The sequence below is a fragment of the Gadus morhua genome, chromosome 11 (assembly GCF_902167405.1).
Source record: "Gadus morhua chromosome 11, gadMor3.0, whole genome shotgun sequence".
NCBI classification, from domain to species: domain Eukaryota; kingdom Metazoa; phylum Chordata; class Actinopteri; order Gadiformes; family Gadidae; genus Gadus; species Gadus morhua.
In genome coordinates, this window is record NC_044058.1 from 10,545,293 (window position 1) to 10,565,292 (window position 20,000).

At 47.0% G+C, this 20,000-nt stretch overlaps 1 protein-coding gene and 1 pseudogene across 1 annotated transcript in view; both read left to right on the forward strand.

Annotated features, from left to right (window-relative positions):
• znf385d (zinc finger protein 385D) overlaps positions 1-20,000 on the forward strand; it is a 60,596-nt gene that overhangs the window by 29,753 nt on the left and 10,843 nt on the right. Inside the window, exons 3-4 of the mRNA XM_030370875.1 lie at positions 1,476-1,583; positions 11,659-11,827. Coding sequence (XP_030226735.1) covers positions 1,476-1,583; positions 11,659-11,827 — 277 coding nt within the window. The remainder of the gene's footprint in view (positions 1-1,475; positions 1,584-11,658; positions 11,828-20,000) is intronic.
• On the forward strand, positions 5,221-6,656 carry LOC115554222 (tetraspanin-8 pseudogene; annotated as a pseudogene).

Genomic DNA, 20,000 nt, shown 5'->3' on the forward strand with positions numbered 1-20,000 from the left:
CACACACAAACACAAATAGATCTGACAGCTGCCTCTTCCAGAGTGCGTCAGCCTTTGCACGGTGCTATTATCGAGACACATTAAACACCACCACACTGTGCACCTTCCGCTTCTCCACCTCCGCAAGCCAGGCGCTGTTCATTTACTTGTGCTCTCATTATCCCCCCTGATGTGGCATTCCTGGGGCCCCTGATGCGCTCTGTCTTGGTGTTTCTTTTACAACACTGTTACGGTCTGTTTTGTTTTTTCTTAGGTATTTAATGTATTTCATTATTTACTTTTTTGGTATTTATTCTTTATTTTATTTTATTTCTTTTCATTTATTTTACAACTCTGTCTTGGTCGGTCTTGATATTTAGTATTTATTCTATGTATGTAACACTAAAATGGTATATTAGTGGTATTATTTTTCATTATTCACGTATTTATTACTTTATAATTGTTTTGCTTTACAACCACCCAGATTCCTGCCAAATATAAAATCCACAGCCTGAACCTCCAGGCTGTATATTTACACCCCTCCATGAATCACCCGTGTTGATCACTTAGCGGTCAGGCAGACTGTGATCCCGGATGGCTACAGGAGTACTGTACTTCCAGGAGAGATCAGAAAAAAGACCCCAGGGGCATGTGCCAATAGGGATCTTATGCACGGTATATCTGCCCAGCGTGCCAGGCGGCAACTGTTGTAGCTGCAGAGATTTATGTCCGGGCTCTAAGTTTGGTGTGTGGATGTGTGTGTGTCTGCGTGTGTGAACGTGTGTGTGTGTGTGTGTGTGTGTGTGTGTGTGTGTGTGTGTGTGTGTGTGTGTGTGTGTGTGTGTGTGTGTGTGTGTGTGTGTGTGTGTGTGTGTGTGTGTGTGTGTGTGTTTGTGTGAATGCTTGAGCGTGATGTGTCAGCCAGGAGCCCAGAGAGGTTTTGGGCTCCTCACTATCATATTTACAGGCTGCTGTTGTTGAGTACTGTGTCTTCATTAGTTATCTATCTTTGTCGCTATCTATCTCGCTCTGTCTCCCTCTGTCTGACTCACGCTGTGTTACTCAGGGTCTCTCTACCACTCTGCTTCTCTCTGACTTTCTCTCTGTCTCTCTGGGCCTCTCCTTCTCTCTGGGTTTTTCTGGGGGTATCTCTCTGTCGTGTTCTCTCTCTCTCTCTCTCTCTCTCTCTCTCTCTCTCTCTCTCTCTCTCTCTCTCTCTCTCTCTCTCTCTCTCTCTCTCTCTCTCTCTCTCTCTCTCTCTCTCTGTTTCTATTTCTCGCTTCCTCTCTCTCAGTAGTAGTCTCTCTCATATCACTCTCTCTTTCGCTTACATCTCATATTTCAAGTTCAATGGGCTTTTCTGTCATGAAAAGCATGAATTTACATTGCCAAAGCACGCAAAGTAAAGTAGTCTATAAAAAAAGAAGACGTATATTAAATTACAAAATGTCTCTCTCTCTCTGTCTGTCCCGGTATCTCCCTACCTCCTGTCTCAGATGGACCCGGTGCAGAAGGCTGTGTTGCATCATACCCTGGGGGTGGTGCCCACGGTCAAGAGGAAGCATGTGTCTTGCAGTGTGTGCCAGCTGAGGTTCAACTCCCAGGTGAGTCCGGTTAAGCCTGCACACAAAACCAGTCTCTGTACTTTTCAGTCGCATTCAAGGACAGTGGTTCTCAATCTTTGGTTCGCAAGCCATGTGTGGGTGATATTAGCAGACCCAAGTAGGTTGCGGCATGGACGAAATAACAACCATTATATTTAAATCCAAATGATATTCCTTTTGCCCTGTTTAATTTGGTCAAAAGTATGTCTGGAGACTGAAAAGGGGAGTACTTTATTGATTAATAAATGTTAATTATAGTACTTTTTTGGACATGCTACTGACAATGGATCGCTGAATCATGGCATGAATCAGTTAAGGAACCTCTGTTCTCGATGAATCTAGTTTAGTTGACAGTGGACCAAGAGGGATACGTCGGCTTGATGGAGATGGGGGAAGGTAAAGGTTGTGTGGTCACTACCTGTCACCTGAGCCGGCTCGGTGAGACAGAACTGGCTTAGATGTTGGACGACCACTGGTTCATACTTAAGAAACACAAGCTGCTTTCAATAAAAGGGTCTATCGGTGTGCTGAAATGTGTTTTGAATAGAGTGTTATAGGCACATAAACCTTTGAATATTTGTACTCTGGTAGAAAATTGCTGGTGAAAGTTCCCGTCTTGCCAAGGTATTGCCAACAAGGATAAAGTTGACTAATTGCTTAAGCTTAGCTTGTGGCTGATCTAGGCATGGGCTAGCTATTTCTGTGTGTGTGTGTGTGTGTGTGTGTGTGTGTGTGTGTGTGTGTGTGTGTGTGTGTGTGTGTGTGTGTGTGTGTGTGTGTGTGTGTGTGTGTGTGCGCGTGTGTGCGCGTGTGTGTGTGTGTGTGTTTGTGTCTGTGTGCGGCATGAACCAACAGTCACACTGTGTGAACTAACACCCACCCTGTTGAGTGATTCAACATGGCATCAGAGCAGTTACTGGCATTACTGTGTACCACAAAAGGCTTTACGGTTACTGTTTTTGTACACTGTTTTGCTTATTATGCAACCATTATGTTGGCTCATTATGGCACCTATAGCCATCCCTGAAGGGAAGGATCCCTCTTTCTGTGTTCTTTCTCAAGGTTTCTAACTTGATAATTAAGGGAAATTTCCCCCGCCCTTAATTTATGACGTGTGAAGGGGAACTGTGAAGCCCTTTGAGACTATAAGGACTTAGGAGCTGCACCAATAAACTTGAAAGCAACTCGCCTGCATTAATGAGCAGGGAGGGGTAATGCCAGGGCCTCTTTCTCAAGGATGTCCACAGGTAGACTATGTGCGTTGGGGTTTGGAACCCCAGAATCTTTGGGCTTTAGCAACGTTAGTAATGCACTTCTCATGAGAGAATGGAAAGTGTTCAAATCCCCATCTTATGTTCATATTTAAAAGAGAGGGGCGGAGAGACAGAGTATGCACTCCTGTGAATGTGTGTTGTTGGCTGTGAATAGAGAATGTATATTTATTTCAGTCGCATTGTCTTTCGAATGTAAATCCTCTCAAGCGTTCCCCACTTACAGACCATGCAGGCCCGATACCTGAATGTTGAGAGATGCACGGAGAACCAGACTAGAGATGCCAGGACTGGCTGTGTACTTTCAGTCCAGTAAAGTTAATAATACGCTATTTCATTGGATATAGAGATATTTAGATAGAGATAATAAAATCTTTGAAAATAGATGACATCCAACGTTTGTGTGCTGTCGGGTGGAGCCCTGTTCCACCAGATACCAGGACCCCCCAGCCTCGGGGCCCTCCCTGCTGGCTGCGTAACGACCCATCAGCCCGCCGTGACTCAGCGACGGTCGAGGCGTGGTTGTGGAGATCATGTCACTATTAGCGTGCGCCCATTAAGCTGTTTTCATACTGTCCTCGTCTTAAAGGTCAGAAGGTGGTGTGTGCTTTTGTGGGGGTGTGTGTTGGGTACTTATTTCTCCCGACAACACATCCCGTTTTTTCTGATGCAAATCTCATCGACACGACCGATTGCTCTGGCGGCCAGACAGTGAGTGTTTGCTTACAGGTCCTTTTCATCACCACCGGCGTGTTGACACAAGCCTTTGTTGGTGAATCAGAGGAAAGGGATTGATTCACACCTGCATGGTAATCTCAACAATGTTATACAACAGACCGATTAGTCGATTCAGACCTCCTCAAGTGAAACACCTGGTTTTGGTGAGACAGAGGAACCCAAGGCTCCATCCCTGGAAAAAGGAGGAGAGAAACCGCCAACAATAATCGTTTTCGCAATTATCCTTTAAGACACCAGACAGAAAACACACATAACTGCTAATGAGTCGCCCCAAAGAGGGAACATTAAAGTAAAGTTTAGATATAAACTAAAGATGAACTAAATAGGATAAAAAATCCAAACTCACAGAACAGCAATCTCAGTTCAAATTGGGACAAGCATGAAGTGAGCTTCAGATTAACATCAAGGACAACTGTCCAATGTTTTTTTTAATAACTGTAAAACATAATCTAGTTTATGTTGCACTAGTATTTCCCAGAAACATATAAACTGTAGAAAACATACTAGAAATGTGTGGCAAACAGAACATACAAGTGTTGGATGTAACTAACTTAAATTAACCATTAGTATAAGAAACATATATTTATACAAGGCTCTGGAGGTCTGATGTCATATAAACTCTGGTGTAGAAAGTAAAAAGTATTAATACACAGACATTTATATTTTCCGAAATGTATGGCCAATGTCGGAAAATTGACACACCCATGCTTTTGGTAAAAATAGTTTAATGGAATATTATCATCAGTAAACCTTGTGTCGGGGGTTTTGTTCACATATTTTTCTGGCATTTGCTAAGTATTTGGCACCTTTTGCCTCAAGGCAATAACTGAGTTTTTGCTATGATGTAGCAAGGGTGTGAAATTTAAAATAAAAGTTTTGTAACCTCAGCCACATTTTCCATATCCAATTATATTTGTGCTATTACCTCACGGGTTGTTGATCAGGCACTCCAACATATCTGCCTTTAAACAACCCTCACATTTCCTGCTCCCAGCAGGGGGCTGATTGCATTCTGTACTGGAGGTATTTTAAGTGTCATTCTCATACGCCTCCACCCTGATTAATTACCCAGAACAATCACTTGTGCTGGTGAACTGCAGGTATTCCCACGATTTTGAAGCCCTTCTCTGCGTCTCTCAAGCGTGATTCAATGTCCCTGTAGGTAATTGTGCCGCTCTTCAGAAAAATGTGATCACGCATCCTTAAATCAACATTTGTGATAAGAAAGAGACGGACCAGTTGACCCGTCTGCCCAACCCGTCCTTAACCAACCTAGTCTGTCTGCAATGTTTCCACAGCATCTACACCACAGACAGAGAGATCTGTACACTGAGTTGGTAGGAGACTGTTTAACTGGAGACAATCAGTTTTATAATGCTTCTTTGGAACCTGGCCCAAATTAGAGTGAATGAATCTGCAGAGGAAGTCGGGGCAGAAAGGGCTTGTATTAAATTAATAATAAAGCACAGCGCTCTCCTGCTCCCTCTATAATTCCCCCCTCTCCCCCCCCCCCCCCCCCCGCCCCTCCAGGGTGAGCTGTGAGCCTAAAACCACAGTGGCTCTAGTTTTAAAGAGGTTTTTATAAGAGGAGAGTGGTTGATATAGGTCCATTAACTGGAGTTGTAGTTAACGCGTTGAGCCAGATGTGTTACCCTTTTATCGAGCAGGACTCAGTCCAGCAGTGTATTTCACACAAAGTTCCCTTTTGATCCGGCTAGTCCTGCGGTTTATTAATTTACACAAGGTTCCTAATACAAACCAGTAGCCCTTTCTATCTCTTACAGATTTATAAATATTATCTAAAGGTTTTAATGTTTCCCCAAGTCATTGTTTGGGTTCATCACATGCATGAAATGTGGGCATACCTGTGCTCAGGTAAAACAAAAGCTGCTCAAAGGTCAGATTTCACTGACGGTTGGTCCGAGAGTGGGGGCTGGGTCGTCCCATCACAGCAGCCCCCATTCCATTGTTATGCCATTGTTAAGACACGCCCACCAAGACTGTCCTCAAAGTGGGGAGTGGTGGTGGGGGAAACTGTGATTGGTCATCCCGGGAAGAAAAGGGCGGCAAAGTTAACCAACCAATCCAAGCAGTCTCCTGACACACAAAAACAACGACGTCTGCTAGCTCCAGGCCATTCCTTTGCCTGATCCGCCTCGAGCCGTATTCCCGAGGCGTCTCCGCGACGATGGCGGTCAACAAAATGCTCAAGTGCCTCCTCCTCACGCTCAACTTCCTGTTCTTCATCTGCGGCGCCGTGGTCCTGGGGGTCTCGGCCCACGCCAGCTCCAACCGGACGGAGTACCAGATCACCGACGAGCTCCTGCCGGCCGTCCACCTCATGGTCGGGGTGGGCGCCATCACCCTGGTGGTCGGCTTCCTGGGCTGCTGCGGCGCCGCCGCCGAGAGCCGCTACCTGCTCGCGCTCTTCTTCCTGTGCCTCCTGGCCATGCTCCTCATGCTTCTGGCCGTAGGGGTGCTGGGGGCCATGGCTCGCACGGACACGGCCCAGGACCTGGTCAGGGCCCAATTGGAGAAGCTGGGGCCGCTGGCCGAGGCGCCCACGGAGGTGCAGGAGTCCTTCCAGAGCGTGGAGAGGGCGGGGCAGTGCTGCGGCTACTTCAAGGGCCACGAGGACTGGAGCAACAGCTCCCTCGAGGTGCCCGACTCCTGCAACTGCACGGACACGTCGAGGAACTGCACGGCGCTGCTGGACGGGCGAGACGTGTTCGCCACGCCGTGCCTGCCCTACCTCCTCACGTGGCTGGACCGCGTCTCGGGCGCGCTCATGGGCGTGGCCTTCGCCCTCGCCGCCGTCATGGTCATCGGCATGGCCTTCTCCTTGGCGTTGATGTGTCAGGTCTCAGTCGGGAACAAGAGTATTATCTAGTCATGGGACGTATACCGTGCCAATCTTGACGGTGTTGTTGTTCACGGAGAAATGTAGAGGAAATACTTATTTTTGAGAGTTGTTTGATGGCTTTTAGTTTCACTTCCTTGTTTGTTAATAGTGGTGTTGTGGGGAGAGAATATATCAATGACTTATTACACATTTTTGAGTAAATCTTTGGTCTACTTGTTTTTTTTCTTCTTTGTGTAGTAGTGGGGTTACGAGGCTAATTTAACCAACATCAAGATATTTATTACCAAGAGAGAAACCACATAGACACATTCCAGCTGAAATGAAAATAGACTTTACCCTACTTTCTTTAAATCCTCCTACTATCTCCTTCACAGACACACACGCACAGTCAAACAGACACACACACACAGACACACACACACACACACACTCAGACACATTCTCAAGTTTTACAGAGGAGGCCGTGATTGATCAGATTTCAAACAGTATGCAACATTCTCAAGTGACAGAAAATAGAGTCATAAATAATTCGGGCTATCCAACCCGGATTAGTGTCTCTAGACCAGCTGTGAACCCACCGATCTACAAACACGCGCATTGTGTGTGTGCGTGTGCGCACATAGTTTCACAGTGAGCATACATGCCGTCAGTGCGTCTCTCACTCTGTTGTTCGTCTCAGTGTCGTTCTGCCCTCTGGTAGGAGCACACCACGGTTCCCTCAACAACTTTATTTACCCAACAAAGAGCGGAAAACGGCCTGACCTGTGATGTGTTGATAATTGATGGTTACCTCCCCCCCTTCAAAATCCTTCCCTTACCACCACCCTCCCCAACCCCCATCTCCTGCCCGTTTAGCATGCGTTCCTGCCTTCTCTGCTGGTCCTCATACATACACTGCTCACTTATTGTCTGTGTTGCAGTTTCAGCTGAACTTCAAAGGAACAGGCGCCCGACCATTTGTGTTTGTCTGAACACAGGGACTTTTTGTCTGTCTTGTGTTCTCTCTCTTGTTCTAGCTTTCCTACTCCTCTAGTCTTCCCTTCACTACACCGCTCTCCTCTCTTTTCCCTCGTCACGCCTCCATTTTCTCTCCCCCTTCTAGTCACCTCTTCTCCCCCCTCCCCACCCCTCGTCTCACCTTTCACCCCGGTGCCCTTCTATGTATCTCCCCCCTCTCCACCACCCCCCTGTTCATCTCCCTCCCTCTGATTGTTTCCTCCTCTCCTCCCTTTCCTCACAGACTCCCATACCTAGAAGCCCCAGCCTCACTCATCCCCTCCTTCTCCTTCTCCTCCTCTGCACACATCTTCTCTACCTAACCCACGCAGGCCCACCTTCTCATTCAGTCCAGGCTTTCAGGAGGTCTCAACACATGCAACCCAGTAAACAACATCAACATATTTTATTGCTTGTGCGTCTGCCTATTGCTGACACACTTAGGGGAGAGGGCCTGGGGGGGGGGGCGGGGGAGTAAAAAAAAACACAAGAATCTTGGTTCCCCCAAAGGAAAGACATTAGAGCAACTTTACGAACTCGGTTTATTTGTGGATGTGTGTTTCACGCCTGGAAACATGGTTATATAAAACTAAGGGGCTAAACATTTGTTTTTAATTTAACGGTTGGCTTGGAGAAACTTTAACCGCACGCTCACTTGACATCTCAGGAGATGAGTTGTAGCTCTTGTCATAAGTGGTAATATTGTGCAAAAAGGACAGGTTTCAAGGTTAGCTTAAGGAAAATCTTCACTATGGAAGCAGTTTGCAAAGGCTAGATCAAAAAGCTGTTGCAAAGGACCAAAACGCAGGGGATACACTATGTAAACAAAGACATCCGTGTACGTGGGGACGGGACATGTGTTTGGCCCTGATTGGCCAAAGACCTCCGCTGGGTGATTGCCTTACCCCCAGAGCTGGTGCCTATGGGATCGCTGCGGCCTGGTTCCCTGTTCCGACACCACTGCTGCTGGGGCCAGTGTAAACACCACAGTTGTTAACGATGCTTGCTTAAGGGCACTGGTGGTCCTTGGTAATTAAACAAAGTGGTGGAGATGTAAACATTGGATATTTTATAACCACTGTGTTCCCTTTGTTATTATTTGTCTTTATCAAAGCAGAGTGGTCTGATTTTCATAAGATAGCTCAGGTCGGATTCTCAATGTGCCAAAAAATATTGGAATTTCTTGACTGATGTTGTAAACAGTTGAAAATAAATGACCTAAAAAAATGCTTTGAGGCCCTTTACAACGTCAGTCAGATGGCAATTTTAGAACTTCTTCTGTGAGGCTTCTGAATGAAACCTGAGGTTGGAGGGAGACATAGCTTTTCAAAAGGAGAAATGGTTTGTCGCGGTTGCTAGCTATGGTAGAGTTTCAAATTGACATTTGAATCCAAAACTAAAGCTAGCTGTCACTGATTTACAGTTGACAATTGAGCAATGTAATTAGAAAAAGTACTTTTCATATATCGTGGCATTGAAGTTATTGAACTAAAGGTTCCCAAGAGAGCTAAAAAAAAAATGGTGGGAAAATGAATAGGTAACATACATTTTTTTCATGCTATCGTTCCCCCCCAAATCAGCTGTTAGTTCAGACATGTTATTCACAGACAAACAAATGTCCAACGTGTGCAGCTTATGGTGTTGTGGTGAACAGTCAACATGCTTCGCTTTCCAGTGGACATTTATTTTGCGATCAATAGACTGAGCACTAAACCTGGCGATCATGTTTACTTGATTATGGAGGCTTGTTTTCTGGCAAAAAAAAATCACAACCGCCTCAAAGTGCTTCCCTACAATGGACTCAGAGACATGACACTGTGTAAGAGCCGCAAAGGAAGTAACACATTAACCACTTATATGAAAACCACCGGAGAGAAAGCTTCCAAAGCCACCTTCACTGTTCCTCAGCACAACACAGCCCCATTCTCCCGCCCCACTCAGCACCACATCACACAAACAAGAAGACGTCTGAGAACGTCTTAAACGTCTTCCCCCCCAAACGCATCGGTCACCGCTCTGATTTACCCACTCGTTCATTTGGGTGATTATTTATTCTGAGGCCGCAGTGACCCTGGTCCAGCCCGTCCCCCTGGTCCCCCACGTCCCCCTGGTCCCCTGGTCCTTCTACTATTCCCGGTCCTCCTGGTCCCAGTGGTCCGCTGAGTCTACCCAGTCATCCCAGTCCCCCTGGTCCCCCTAGTCCCCTAGACCTCCTAGTCATCCCAGTCCCCCTGGTCCCCCTAGTCCCCTAGACCTCCTAGTCATCCCAGTCCCCCTGGTCCCCCTAGACCCCTAGACCTCCTAGTCATCCCAGTCCCCCTGGTCCCCGACATAACCCTGGTAACTGTGGTCCCCTTGGTCCAACACTTCCTCCTGGTCCCCCACGTCTCCCTGGTCCTCCTAGATTACCTGGTCCTCTGGTCCCACACGTCTCCCTGGTCCTCCTAGTCTTCCCGGTCCCCCATCCCCCTGGTCCTCCTAGTCTTCCCGGTCCCCCATCCCCCTGGTCCTCCTAGTCTTCCCGGTCCCCTATCCCCCTGGTCCTCCTAGTCTTCCCGGTCCCCCATCCCCCTGGTCCTCCTAGTCTTCCCGGTCCCCCATCCCCCTGGTCCTCCTAGTCTTCCCGGTCCCCCATCCCCCTGGTCCTCCTAGTCTTCCCGGTCCCCCATCCCCCTGGTCCTCCTAGTCTTCCCGGTCCCCTATCCCCCTGGTCCTCCTAGTCTTCCCGGTCCCCCATCCCCCTGGTCCTCCTAGTCTTCCCGGTCCCCCTTGCCGTTGGCGCGGTTTAGAACCTTTGGCCAAGGTGGGATCGAGGGTTTCAGAAAGCCGTTCTCAAAGTGTCCTGGTGCCTGCGCCGTGGCAGAATAAATGTCCTGTTGTGAAGCTGATCCCGGCTGCTGCGACGTGGTTGGACTCTATGAGGGCAGCGTTGTTGTTTAACTGTTTTTTAATCATAAGAGAAAAATCTGTGGAAGATATTGGCGAGCTGACCCCATGTCTCTGTGTGATCTCCTGAATAATCATTGCTAAGGGGGGGGCCTATCAGAGCATTTTTACAGTGACCTCAGGAAGCCTAACAATATTAAACATGAAGTTTCGTCTGAAGTCTAACCTCAACTGCTACCAGAAGAAAACCTTGAAAGTTTATCACAGAACTACCCAGTATCACACCAAAATGTATATAGCTACGTTGGTCCACAGCAGAAAACATAGTCGTTTCAAAATAATGCCTCTAAAATTGTGAATACCCACGATTCTTTGGTCTAATTTCAATAGGCCTGCGTCCTAGTCACGTGACTGTTTGCAAAATTGTAGAGGATGTTAAGTAAGTCAGTTAAACTACTCGTGGCGTTTTTCATGTTCTTTGGGCTTTTGTGAGGGACTGGAATCACTGTATATTCTATTCAAGAAATAAACAACATGTATTTCAAACATGTGGAGCAATGAGCTATATTTTTGTTCGGGATCCCTTAGGCCCCCAATTATGGTATATATCCATATGCGCTTGTTTACGACGTGTGGGCGTTATTTCCTTTTCTTTAAGATGCACGCATATATCCTGTTTTTAATACATGAACATGAACATGTTTTACGAACACAATATTCTATTCCAAAAATACTGATTTTCTACAATAACATTATTAAAATAAAAAAATAAATCCACTAGAAATGTTATCCTTAGTAATTTTAATGCCAAATCGATATTAAAATATGGCAAAGTCCACAGAGTATATGTCAGTCATCTCGTTTGTTTTTGCAGACAGAAACTGGATAGGCCTATAGCAAAGAATAGACCCAAAAAAAGAGACATCTTATAATTTTAGAGCCCTTATGTGAAACTACAAAATCTTCCGCTGTGTACCAACATAGCTATACTACATTCTGGTAGCTATACTATATTTTGGTAGCTATACTACATTTTGGGATTTTGGTACATTGTTCAGGGCTTTCAATAACCGGGAAAAAAAATTGGGTAAGCTTTGATTTATAAGTGCTTGGATTCCTATTTGAATAACTAATGTATTATTCATAACCCAACCGAGAGACCATAACAATTTTAGAAGTTAAGACTCCCCACCAGTCATTTCCGGCGCTATGACCTGCCCACTGCTAGGCTACACAGGCTAACTCAGTACTCATGGTGCCAATCACTGACACACTGCTTTTCATCCGAGACTGTTCTGACTGTGTTCTGTTCCCTCTGCAGAGCCAGGCCTTGGCCCATTACAAGGGTACCAAACATGCCAAGAAGCTAAAAGCCCACGGCACTCCAAAGACCAGGCTAAAAGGCTCAGCGGTCGCCAAGGAAACCGCAAAGCAAGAAAACGCCAAGGGCATCAACACGTCGCAAAGCCCCAATGACGCCGAACGGAAAGGTGAGGAACTGTTTTTGTACCGCTGGAGTTGTGTCATCCAAAATCGACAAGCATCTGTGTGTTGTGTTCCGTGACTTTCTCTCGCCATGTGTCGCCGGGAAGCTAATTACGGCCATATTAGGTGTACCGGTCCGAGGAGCTCTGCTTGCGGCCATGTCTGGATTGATCAACGGAGGAGATAGGGCTGGGCGCCCACACCTTGTCATGATGTCACCCTTTTGGAGTATAAACGGCTGTAATATGACTTGACGCGATGGGGGCCGTAATCAATTCTTTGTTTGTTTTTTACAGAAGATCATCTGATCATCTGTGCATCTGAACACATGACTCTCTTGAGCAGGTGTTTAGGACGCAAGTCTTTTTTTTACGTAAATAGACCGGATCATCGCTTGAATAGGCTAAGATTTGACTATAACCTTGATTATTGCAGATCATCTCTCTGAGCAAAACGGATAAATGCAGAGTGATGCCTTGGCCCCAATAGGTCTACCATTAATGTATTGTTCCTGTTCTGTTGAAGTCCTGCCTGAGGGGGTTTCCTCTCTGCTTCCTCCATTCAAGCATCTCAAAGCCCCCCCCTCCCCCCTACTGTTACTTTCTGAACTGAAACAATATATGAGTCCAATATAACAATCCTTCCCGCTGCTCAGGATCATGTTTTGGTTCAGAGTGTGCACGCAGAGGAGAGGCTATTCATAGACGCTCCGTTGTCAGTGTGTCGGTGAGAGAGAGAGAGAGAGAGAGAGCGAGCACGAATCAATGACTTGTGCGCCGCTCTACATTGTAATACGACACTATTTAAAACATTTGAAATAGCATAATAATAGTCTATGTATTGGAGACACTATCGATGGCAGATGGCGTCGGTCTCTCGGATGGATACGAAAAATAAATAAGAAATGCTAAAAACGGGTCGCCAAATATACTTTGGCGTCCGTTATAAAGCTGGGAGGCCTGCCCAAGTGATGGCTATTTGTAGGGAACACTGCGTGGCGGCCCGGATTGAGACGGTCCATAGGTCGAGCCCTCGAGCCTTGTGGCCCATATCTGTTCTAGATCAAGCTCTTCTAGAAACCATGACAACTCAACGCATCATTCTAAGTCCTGCATGCCATGCTACCCAGGTAGCATTTAAAACAGAATGTATACAGTCGTCATGGTTTCTAGACAAGATGCTTAACAAGTTTATTCAGAAGGTTCCCACTTGGTATATGTATATATGAACACAGCATCCTACCGCTCACACCATGACCTAGATCCCAGTCCCTGGCTGCTAGATCCAGATTCGGTCTGCAGTCGATGTAATCATCCGCCCCCCCCCACACACACACACACACACACACCCCTGCTCTGATGCGTGGTTCGTGGGTTCAACCACAACTAAGGGTTATGGAAATTTTGTGGCGGGGTATGTTGGCAGGAATTAAGGAAGCCTCAAGGATGTTTGGGGTTTAATGGTTTTTAAGATTGTTTTACCAAAAACAGCCAAAAACATGCCTCGGGGAAGTAGACATCTGAGACAGATACATTTCTTTGAGAGATATATTATATTGTGTTTCAAGGTTACGTAATACAAACAATAAAAATAGAATACGTCCCGTCGTGATTATTTTCCTAAGAGGAGACCTCAGCGTTGAAATGTGCTGCTCTAAGTCTTTCCTCCACCTCCTCCAGCAGCTGCAGCGCATCGCCTGGCATCCAAACGGGCTTCAAGCGCAGCTTCATCACCATATTTTACACCAGTGTATTTCTGCTTCTCCAACCGAGCCCATGTAGCGCCCTCTCTCTCGGGGGAGGCAAGATGTAACGCACACGGAAAGCTGGCCCCCCGCTGCCTTTTCTCCCGTCGAATTAAAACAAGTGGAAAGAACATGCACAAGACCCCCTGAGAGATATAGAGAGAGAGAGAGAGAGAGAGAGAGAGAGAGAGAGAGAGAGAGAGAGAGAGAGAGAGAGAGAGAGAGAGAGAGAGAGAGAGAGAGAGAGAGAGAGAGAGAGAGAGGTACTAAAAGAGTCAAAGCATATATTTTAGCAAACATGTTTTGAGGGTTGAACATGTTCAACCCTCCCAACACACTGGAGTAGTTAGAAGAGAGTGTGGGAGAAAGAGAGAGAGAGAGAGAGAGAGAGAGAGAGAGAGAGAGAGAGAGAGAGAGAGAGAGAGAGAGAGAGAGAGAGAGAGAGAGAGGGAGGGAGAGAGAGAGAGAGAGAGAGAGAGAGAGAGGGAAATGGAGAGAGAGAAAGACTCCTGAACGTAAAGTTAATCACCTTCAGACATTCAGGGAATGGCACTCGTTGCAACGCTAAGAAAACATCCTCCTCCGTGTTATTGTAAAGATAGCCATGGGACCCCCGAGCCCAGCAGGCACTCCGGCGTGCGTCAACACGCCGCCACAGGGCCGTTCATCATTAGCACAGGTCCCGCCACAAAGTTTTCTCAGACGGCCTGGTTTTTAGTAGCGCTATCGCTACTCGGCGGCGGTGCGGCGGAGTGGGGGGCAGTTTGCCACTTGCGTCGCCCCATAATGAATATTAATGTGCTCAGATGACAGAGGGATTAATTGGAGAGGAGGGGGAGAAGGGGCGGTGTCTGCCTAGGCTGAGGCACAGGGCAGTCACGGCGACAGTAAATTGCTTACTGGAAAGAAAGGAAACACCCGGATCATGAGACTGTGTAATCGCGTGTGTGCGTGTGTGTGTGTGTGTGTGTGTGTGTGTGTGTGTGTGTGTGTGTGTGTGTGTGTGTGTGTGTGTGTGTGTGTGTGTGTGTGTGTGTGTGTGTGTGTGTTCATGCAAGCGTGCATTCATAGGTGTGTGTGTGTGTGTGATTGCGTGTGTGTGTGTGTGTGTGTTTTCTTGCATGTGTAGGCGTGTGTGCATTAATGTGTGAGTGTGTTTGTATATTCTTTGTATGTGTGCGTGCATTAATGTGTGGGTGTTTGTGTGTGTGTGTGTGAATGTTTTCATGCACGTGTATGCATGTGCGCATTAATGTGTGCGTGTGTGTGCGCGTGTGTATGTACATATGCATGTGTGTTTCGAAGGGCCAGGGGGATTATGAAAACACATTACTTCATCTTGCAGGGGTGAGCTCTATTCTGGAATGACGCTCCCAGATGAGATTTTCCTAAGTCTCCCGAGCAGGCAGAGCTGAGCGGTGGAATGTTTGTGTTGAGGTCGTACCAATAGGGGGAGAGAGAGGGAGAGTTCCACTGCTAGTGGTCGCCCGAGTCTGAACCGCATACTGGAATCAGGCCTCCTGCACCTCTCCCTCCTCATCTCTCTCTGTCTCTCTCTCTTCATCTCCCTCTGTCTCTCTCTCGTCTTTATCTCTTTCTCCCTATCTTTCTCTTTCCTTCCATCTCTTATACCTCCCTGTCTTTATCTCTGTCTTTCCTGTCAGCTCCTGCTCTCTGCCTCAGTTTCTCTCTCCCTCCATTTCCATCTCTCTCTCTCTCTCTCTCTCTCTCTCTCTCTCTCTCTCTCTCTCTCTCTCTCTCTCTCTCTCTCTCTCTCTCTCTCTTCATCTCCATCTTTCTTTCTCATCCCCCCTCTGTCTACCTCTTCTACATCGACCTGCCTCTCTACCTCTCCCACCACCTCCTCCTCTCTCTCCTTTCATCTCTATCTGTCTATCTCCCTCCCCCCATCTCTTCATCTAGATCTTTCCCTCTCCCTGCTATCTTCCTGCCTCCCTCCGTCTCTCCATCCCTCCATCCTTTCCTCCATCCCCCTCTCTTTCCAGTCGTGTGTGTGTGTGTGTGTGTGTGTGTGTGTGTGTGTGTGTGTGTGTGTGCGTGCGTGCGTGCGTGCGTGCGTGCGTGCGTGCGTGCGTGCGTGCGTGCGTGCGTGCGTGCGTGCGTGCGTGCGTGCGTGCGTGCGTGCGTGCGTGGGTGGGTGGGTGGGTGGGTGTGTGTGTGTGTGTGTGTGTGTGTGTGTGTGTGTGTGTGTGTGTGTGTGTGTGTGTGTGTGTGTGTGTGTGTGTGTGTGTGTGTGTGTGTGTGTGAATGTGAGTGTTTGGAGCTAATATAGATCCGCAAGTGACTCAGGGAGACAGTAGACAGGAGACAGTAGTCAGGAGACAGTATATGAGCGTGTCAGTGTGTGTCTGTGTGTGTGTGCGTGTCCGTGTGCTGCAACCGGTGCCGGGGAGAGCAAGAGAAAAAGAGGAAGATGAGGCGAGGGAGGGACATGGGGAGGGAGAGGGAGATGAGGAAAGATTGACAAACAAGGAATGGCAGGGAAGGGAGAGGTTGAGATTAAAAGAGGGATTGAGCGGGAACTGGTGGGTGGGGCTGGATGTGAGAGGGAGAAAATGAAATGAAGAGAGAGAGAGAGAGAGAGAGAGAGAGAGAGAGAGAGAGAGAGAGAGAGAGAGAGAGAGAGAGAGAGAGAGAGAGAGAGAGAGAGAGAGAGGGAGAGAGAGAGAGAGAGAGAGAGAGAGAGAGAGAGAGAGAGAGAGAGAGAGAGAGAGAGAGAGAGAGAGAGAGAGAGAGAGAGAGAGAGGGAGAGAGAGAGAGAGAGAGAGAGAGAGAGAGAGAGAGAGAGAGAGAGAGAGAGAGAGAGAGAGAGAGAGAGGGAGGGAGGGACATGCAATGCAGTAGTGAGACAAGATTTAGTTGTTGTCTACCCAACTTGACACATAACACTTTCACCTGACATGCTAATAAATCATTTTCTAATTGGATTGATCGTATACCATGAGACATCCAGACAGATGTAGAAAGAGAGGCCGAAAGAGAGAGGGACTTCGATGGAGAGGGGCCAACAGGCAAACAGATGCCGACCAAACGAGAAACAGAGATATCAAGATGGAGACAGAGACCGACTGACAAAGTCAATGACAGGGAGAGACTGAGATAGTTATTAGAATCCAAATGACGGTGAGAGACAGATATATACACAGATAGAGAGAAAACACCAGAGACACAATGAGAGACTATCAAGCCATCAAGTACAGAGAAATGGAAGAGAGAGCGCTACCCACAAACCCAAACATCAAAATAAAACCAAGATAGACTAGGACATAAATATACACAGAGTGGGAAAATGGCACAGAGAGACTGATGTCTCAAGAGAGGCAGAGAAAGTGAGAGGCCAAAATCATTCAAGGACAAAGAGACCAGCAAGGGAGAGAGAGACATAACCGCAACCAAAAAAAGGGACAGGGATAGACAAAGAGGGGACAGGAGTATACAGAGGAAACCAGCAATAGTCCAGTACAGAGCCATAAGAAGCACAGAGATGGAGGAAAGGAGAAAGACAGAAATTACCAACCTAAACAAATACCAACAAGAGAGCGAGATAGCGAAAGAGAGAGAGAGATATCTCTAAACCAAAAGGAATAGGACAGGAGGCACAGAAATATACTGAGATAAAAACCGGCAGTCAAGGCGAGAGAAGGATTGAGGGACAGAAAGAGAAAGAGAGAAAGAGAAATCAAGTGAGAGAGAGAGAGAGGGAGAGGGAGTGTGTGATAGCGTCACCCACAGCAACCCCCTGCCATCTCTGTGTTCCGGTCCAGTGAGTGAGGAAATGTAGCCTGATATTAGCTATTAAACAGCACATCGTCAGGGGGGCCGGCCAACAGCTGTACAGAGCTGGCTGTCAGCGGGGGGGAGGGGAAGCTGGGACGTGTTCAGCTACAATCCCCCTCTCCACACCTTCCCCATCACATGAAACCTCTTTTCTAAAAATACCTTGCCGGTCTTCAGAGTTCTGCAAAGACACACAGGGCGCACTGAACTTCTGAAAGGTTTCGGAATGAGGGATTTTGATTGGAAGGGCTGTCTACCTTCACGCAGAGGGGGGTGTCCTGTTTTTTTTAAAAGGGAGTTGACCGGGGATGTGGGGCGCCTATTTCAGAAGCTCTCTGGGAGGGACGAGACCGGAAGACGAGTGGCGTCGTCGAATTCAGACCCCGGAATACGCCAATGACAGACAGACCTTTTTTCTTCCCAGAGTGGAGGCTCGCGCAAAAACCAAGTCCCAGTAATCTGTGAAGGCATTCTGAGTAATTACATGTGTGCCATCATCGATCTTTTAAACAGGCCCCAAATACTCGACGCTGTGGGTTCGTCAGCTCTCACACTCCGAATGACCAAACACATTAACATTGGGGGGGAAATAAGAGAATGAATGGTGTAATTTGAGCTGTCAAGCGGGAGGATGGCCTTCGGGGACCGGTGTCCTTTAGGTTTGGTAACGCACCATAATGGAGGCCGATCATTTCAATTGCACAACTTAATCCCTCCATCATGGAGGAAGGTAGGCATACCCCTGGGGAGACCCGTGATTGGCTAGGAGGCTAAATGGAGTGGAAGGCTTGTGGAGGGAAGGGTTGTTATTCCCACTCCGTCTCTCCAGCGCTCACTCTTCAGAGGATGGTGTGGGGCATCCCGGTACACTCACATCGGAGAGGCTTTGGGAGGGGAAGGAGATGATAATTGGTCATCCGGGAGTGCCAGAATACCACTCTCTTTACTTTCTTTCCTCTTAACTTTTGTTCCTTTTTACTGCAGTTAAAATTCTCCCATTTTAACTTGTGCAAAAAGATAACTATTTTGTTAATTGCTGTAGCAATGCTGTACTTTCTGTTGTGAAACTGACCCTAATTTCCCATCTGGTATAAGTTTAGAACATCTTATCATATCTCTTTGATCTCTGTCTCTTCGTCGTGTCTCCAGTCCTAATGTATTCCCTGCCTTGTCTCAGACTTCTGCTCTGCCGTCGTTAGAACGCATCTCACGGCAATGCTACCGTGAACAGCGAGCTAAAAATACAGCTGCAGACGCGTTCCAGGGACATTGAGAACCGGCTTGTGCAGGTCCCCAATTTTGAAGGTGGTTAAGGGTGCTTCCGGCCTTTTTTGTTTGGAAGATTGAACGGTACAGTGTGTTCCTTTTCACCTTCCCAGGTCCAGGTTAGGGCTTTGACTTTTGGCCAAAAATCATATTCGAAGTTTGTTTGTTTATTAATATTAGTATTCGAATATATTCGAATATTTATTAATAATATTTTGACCATTAAATGCCTTCAGTAATACCTGGGCTGAATCCGAATACTTAGTACATACTATTTATGTTCAGTGTCTACTACTTGACCGTACTACACTTGACAGTGTAGTACGGTCTACAGCTATGCGTAGAACGCCTAGAACGGTCTACAGCTATGCGTAGAACGCCTCTGAACGCTTCCGAACACCGCCGTAACTCCACCGGATGTTTGGAGATGACGTGTCTCCCCTCAGATGCCGGCAAAATACCTTGATAAGTTACCTGTTTTCCGTCTTGTCATCGTTGCTATTGCTTTCTATGACGTCTTTCTAAGCCGCTGTTGGTAGTGTCGGGTCAGCCATCTCTTCTTCGTTGGTAACGAACGAAGAAGAGATGGCTGACTCGTAGTCTGGTAACGTAGTGACCTACCGTTGTATACTGTGGCGGTAGTACGCATTCGGAAACGTTTTCCGTACTACACAATGTACACTGAGCATTCGGACGCGCTATATTTGTGGCGTACTACAAAATGCATACTATAAGTGAGTATTCGGATTCAGCCCTGGATTGGGCTTTGCGAGATTTGTTTACAGGCGTTGCTGTGGTTACCGGTCTTGCGTGTTCCAACGGTTTATTATGTTTCTGATAAATCGCTGTCTAATCAATACTTCATTCACTGCCTCTTCCGTGGTCATTACAATATTATGAATAGACTGCATGGGTTCTCCGACGTCTCTCCCTCTTGGCCTGCCAATAACAGGTTCGAATTTTAAGGGCTGCCTAATATTCGTTCGAATTTTGATTTATTTTTTTGATATTCGAATTATATTCGAATCACGAAGTTCGAAGTCAAAGCCCTAGTCCAGGTAGCTCAGCCCCTTCCTTCCTACCCACTCAGATCCCTCTTTGCCCTAAATGCGCCGACTCATTTTTCTCTATCCTATTGTCGTGTTCACCAAACACTCCATTAATCTCCTGTCTTTTTCATTAGCTGTTTTTTTTCCCCACATGCGATTTTTTGGAACTCTGCATTTTTTTTACCCTCTGTCACGAACGCCTCCGTCGGTATCTCCCTCTGTCTCTCCCTCTGTCTCTCTCCCCCTTTGTCCTCCCTTCTCCCCCATCCACCCACCTCAACTTTAGATTGATCACAGTCATTACCTCCATTAACGAGCTCC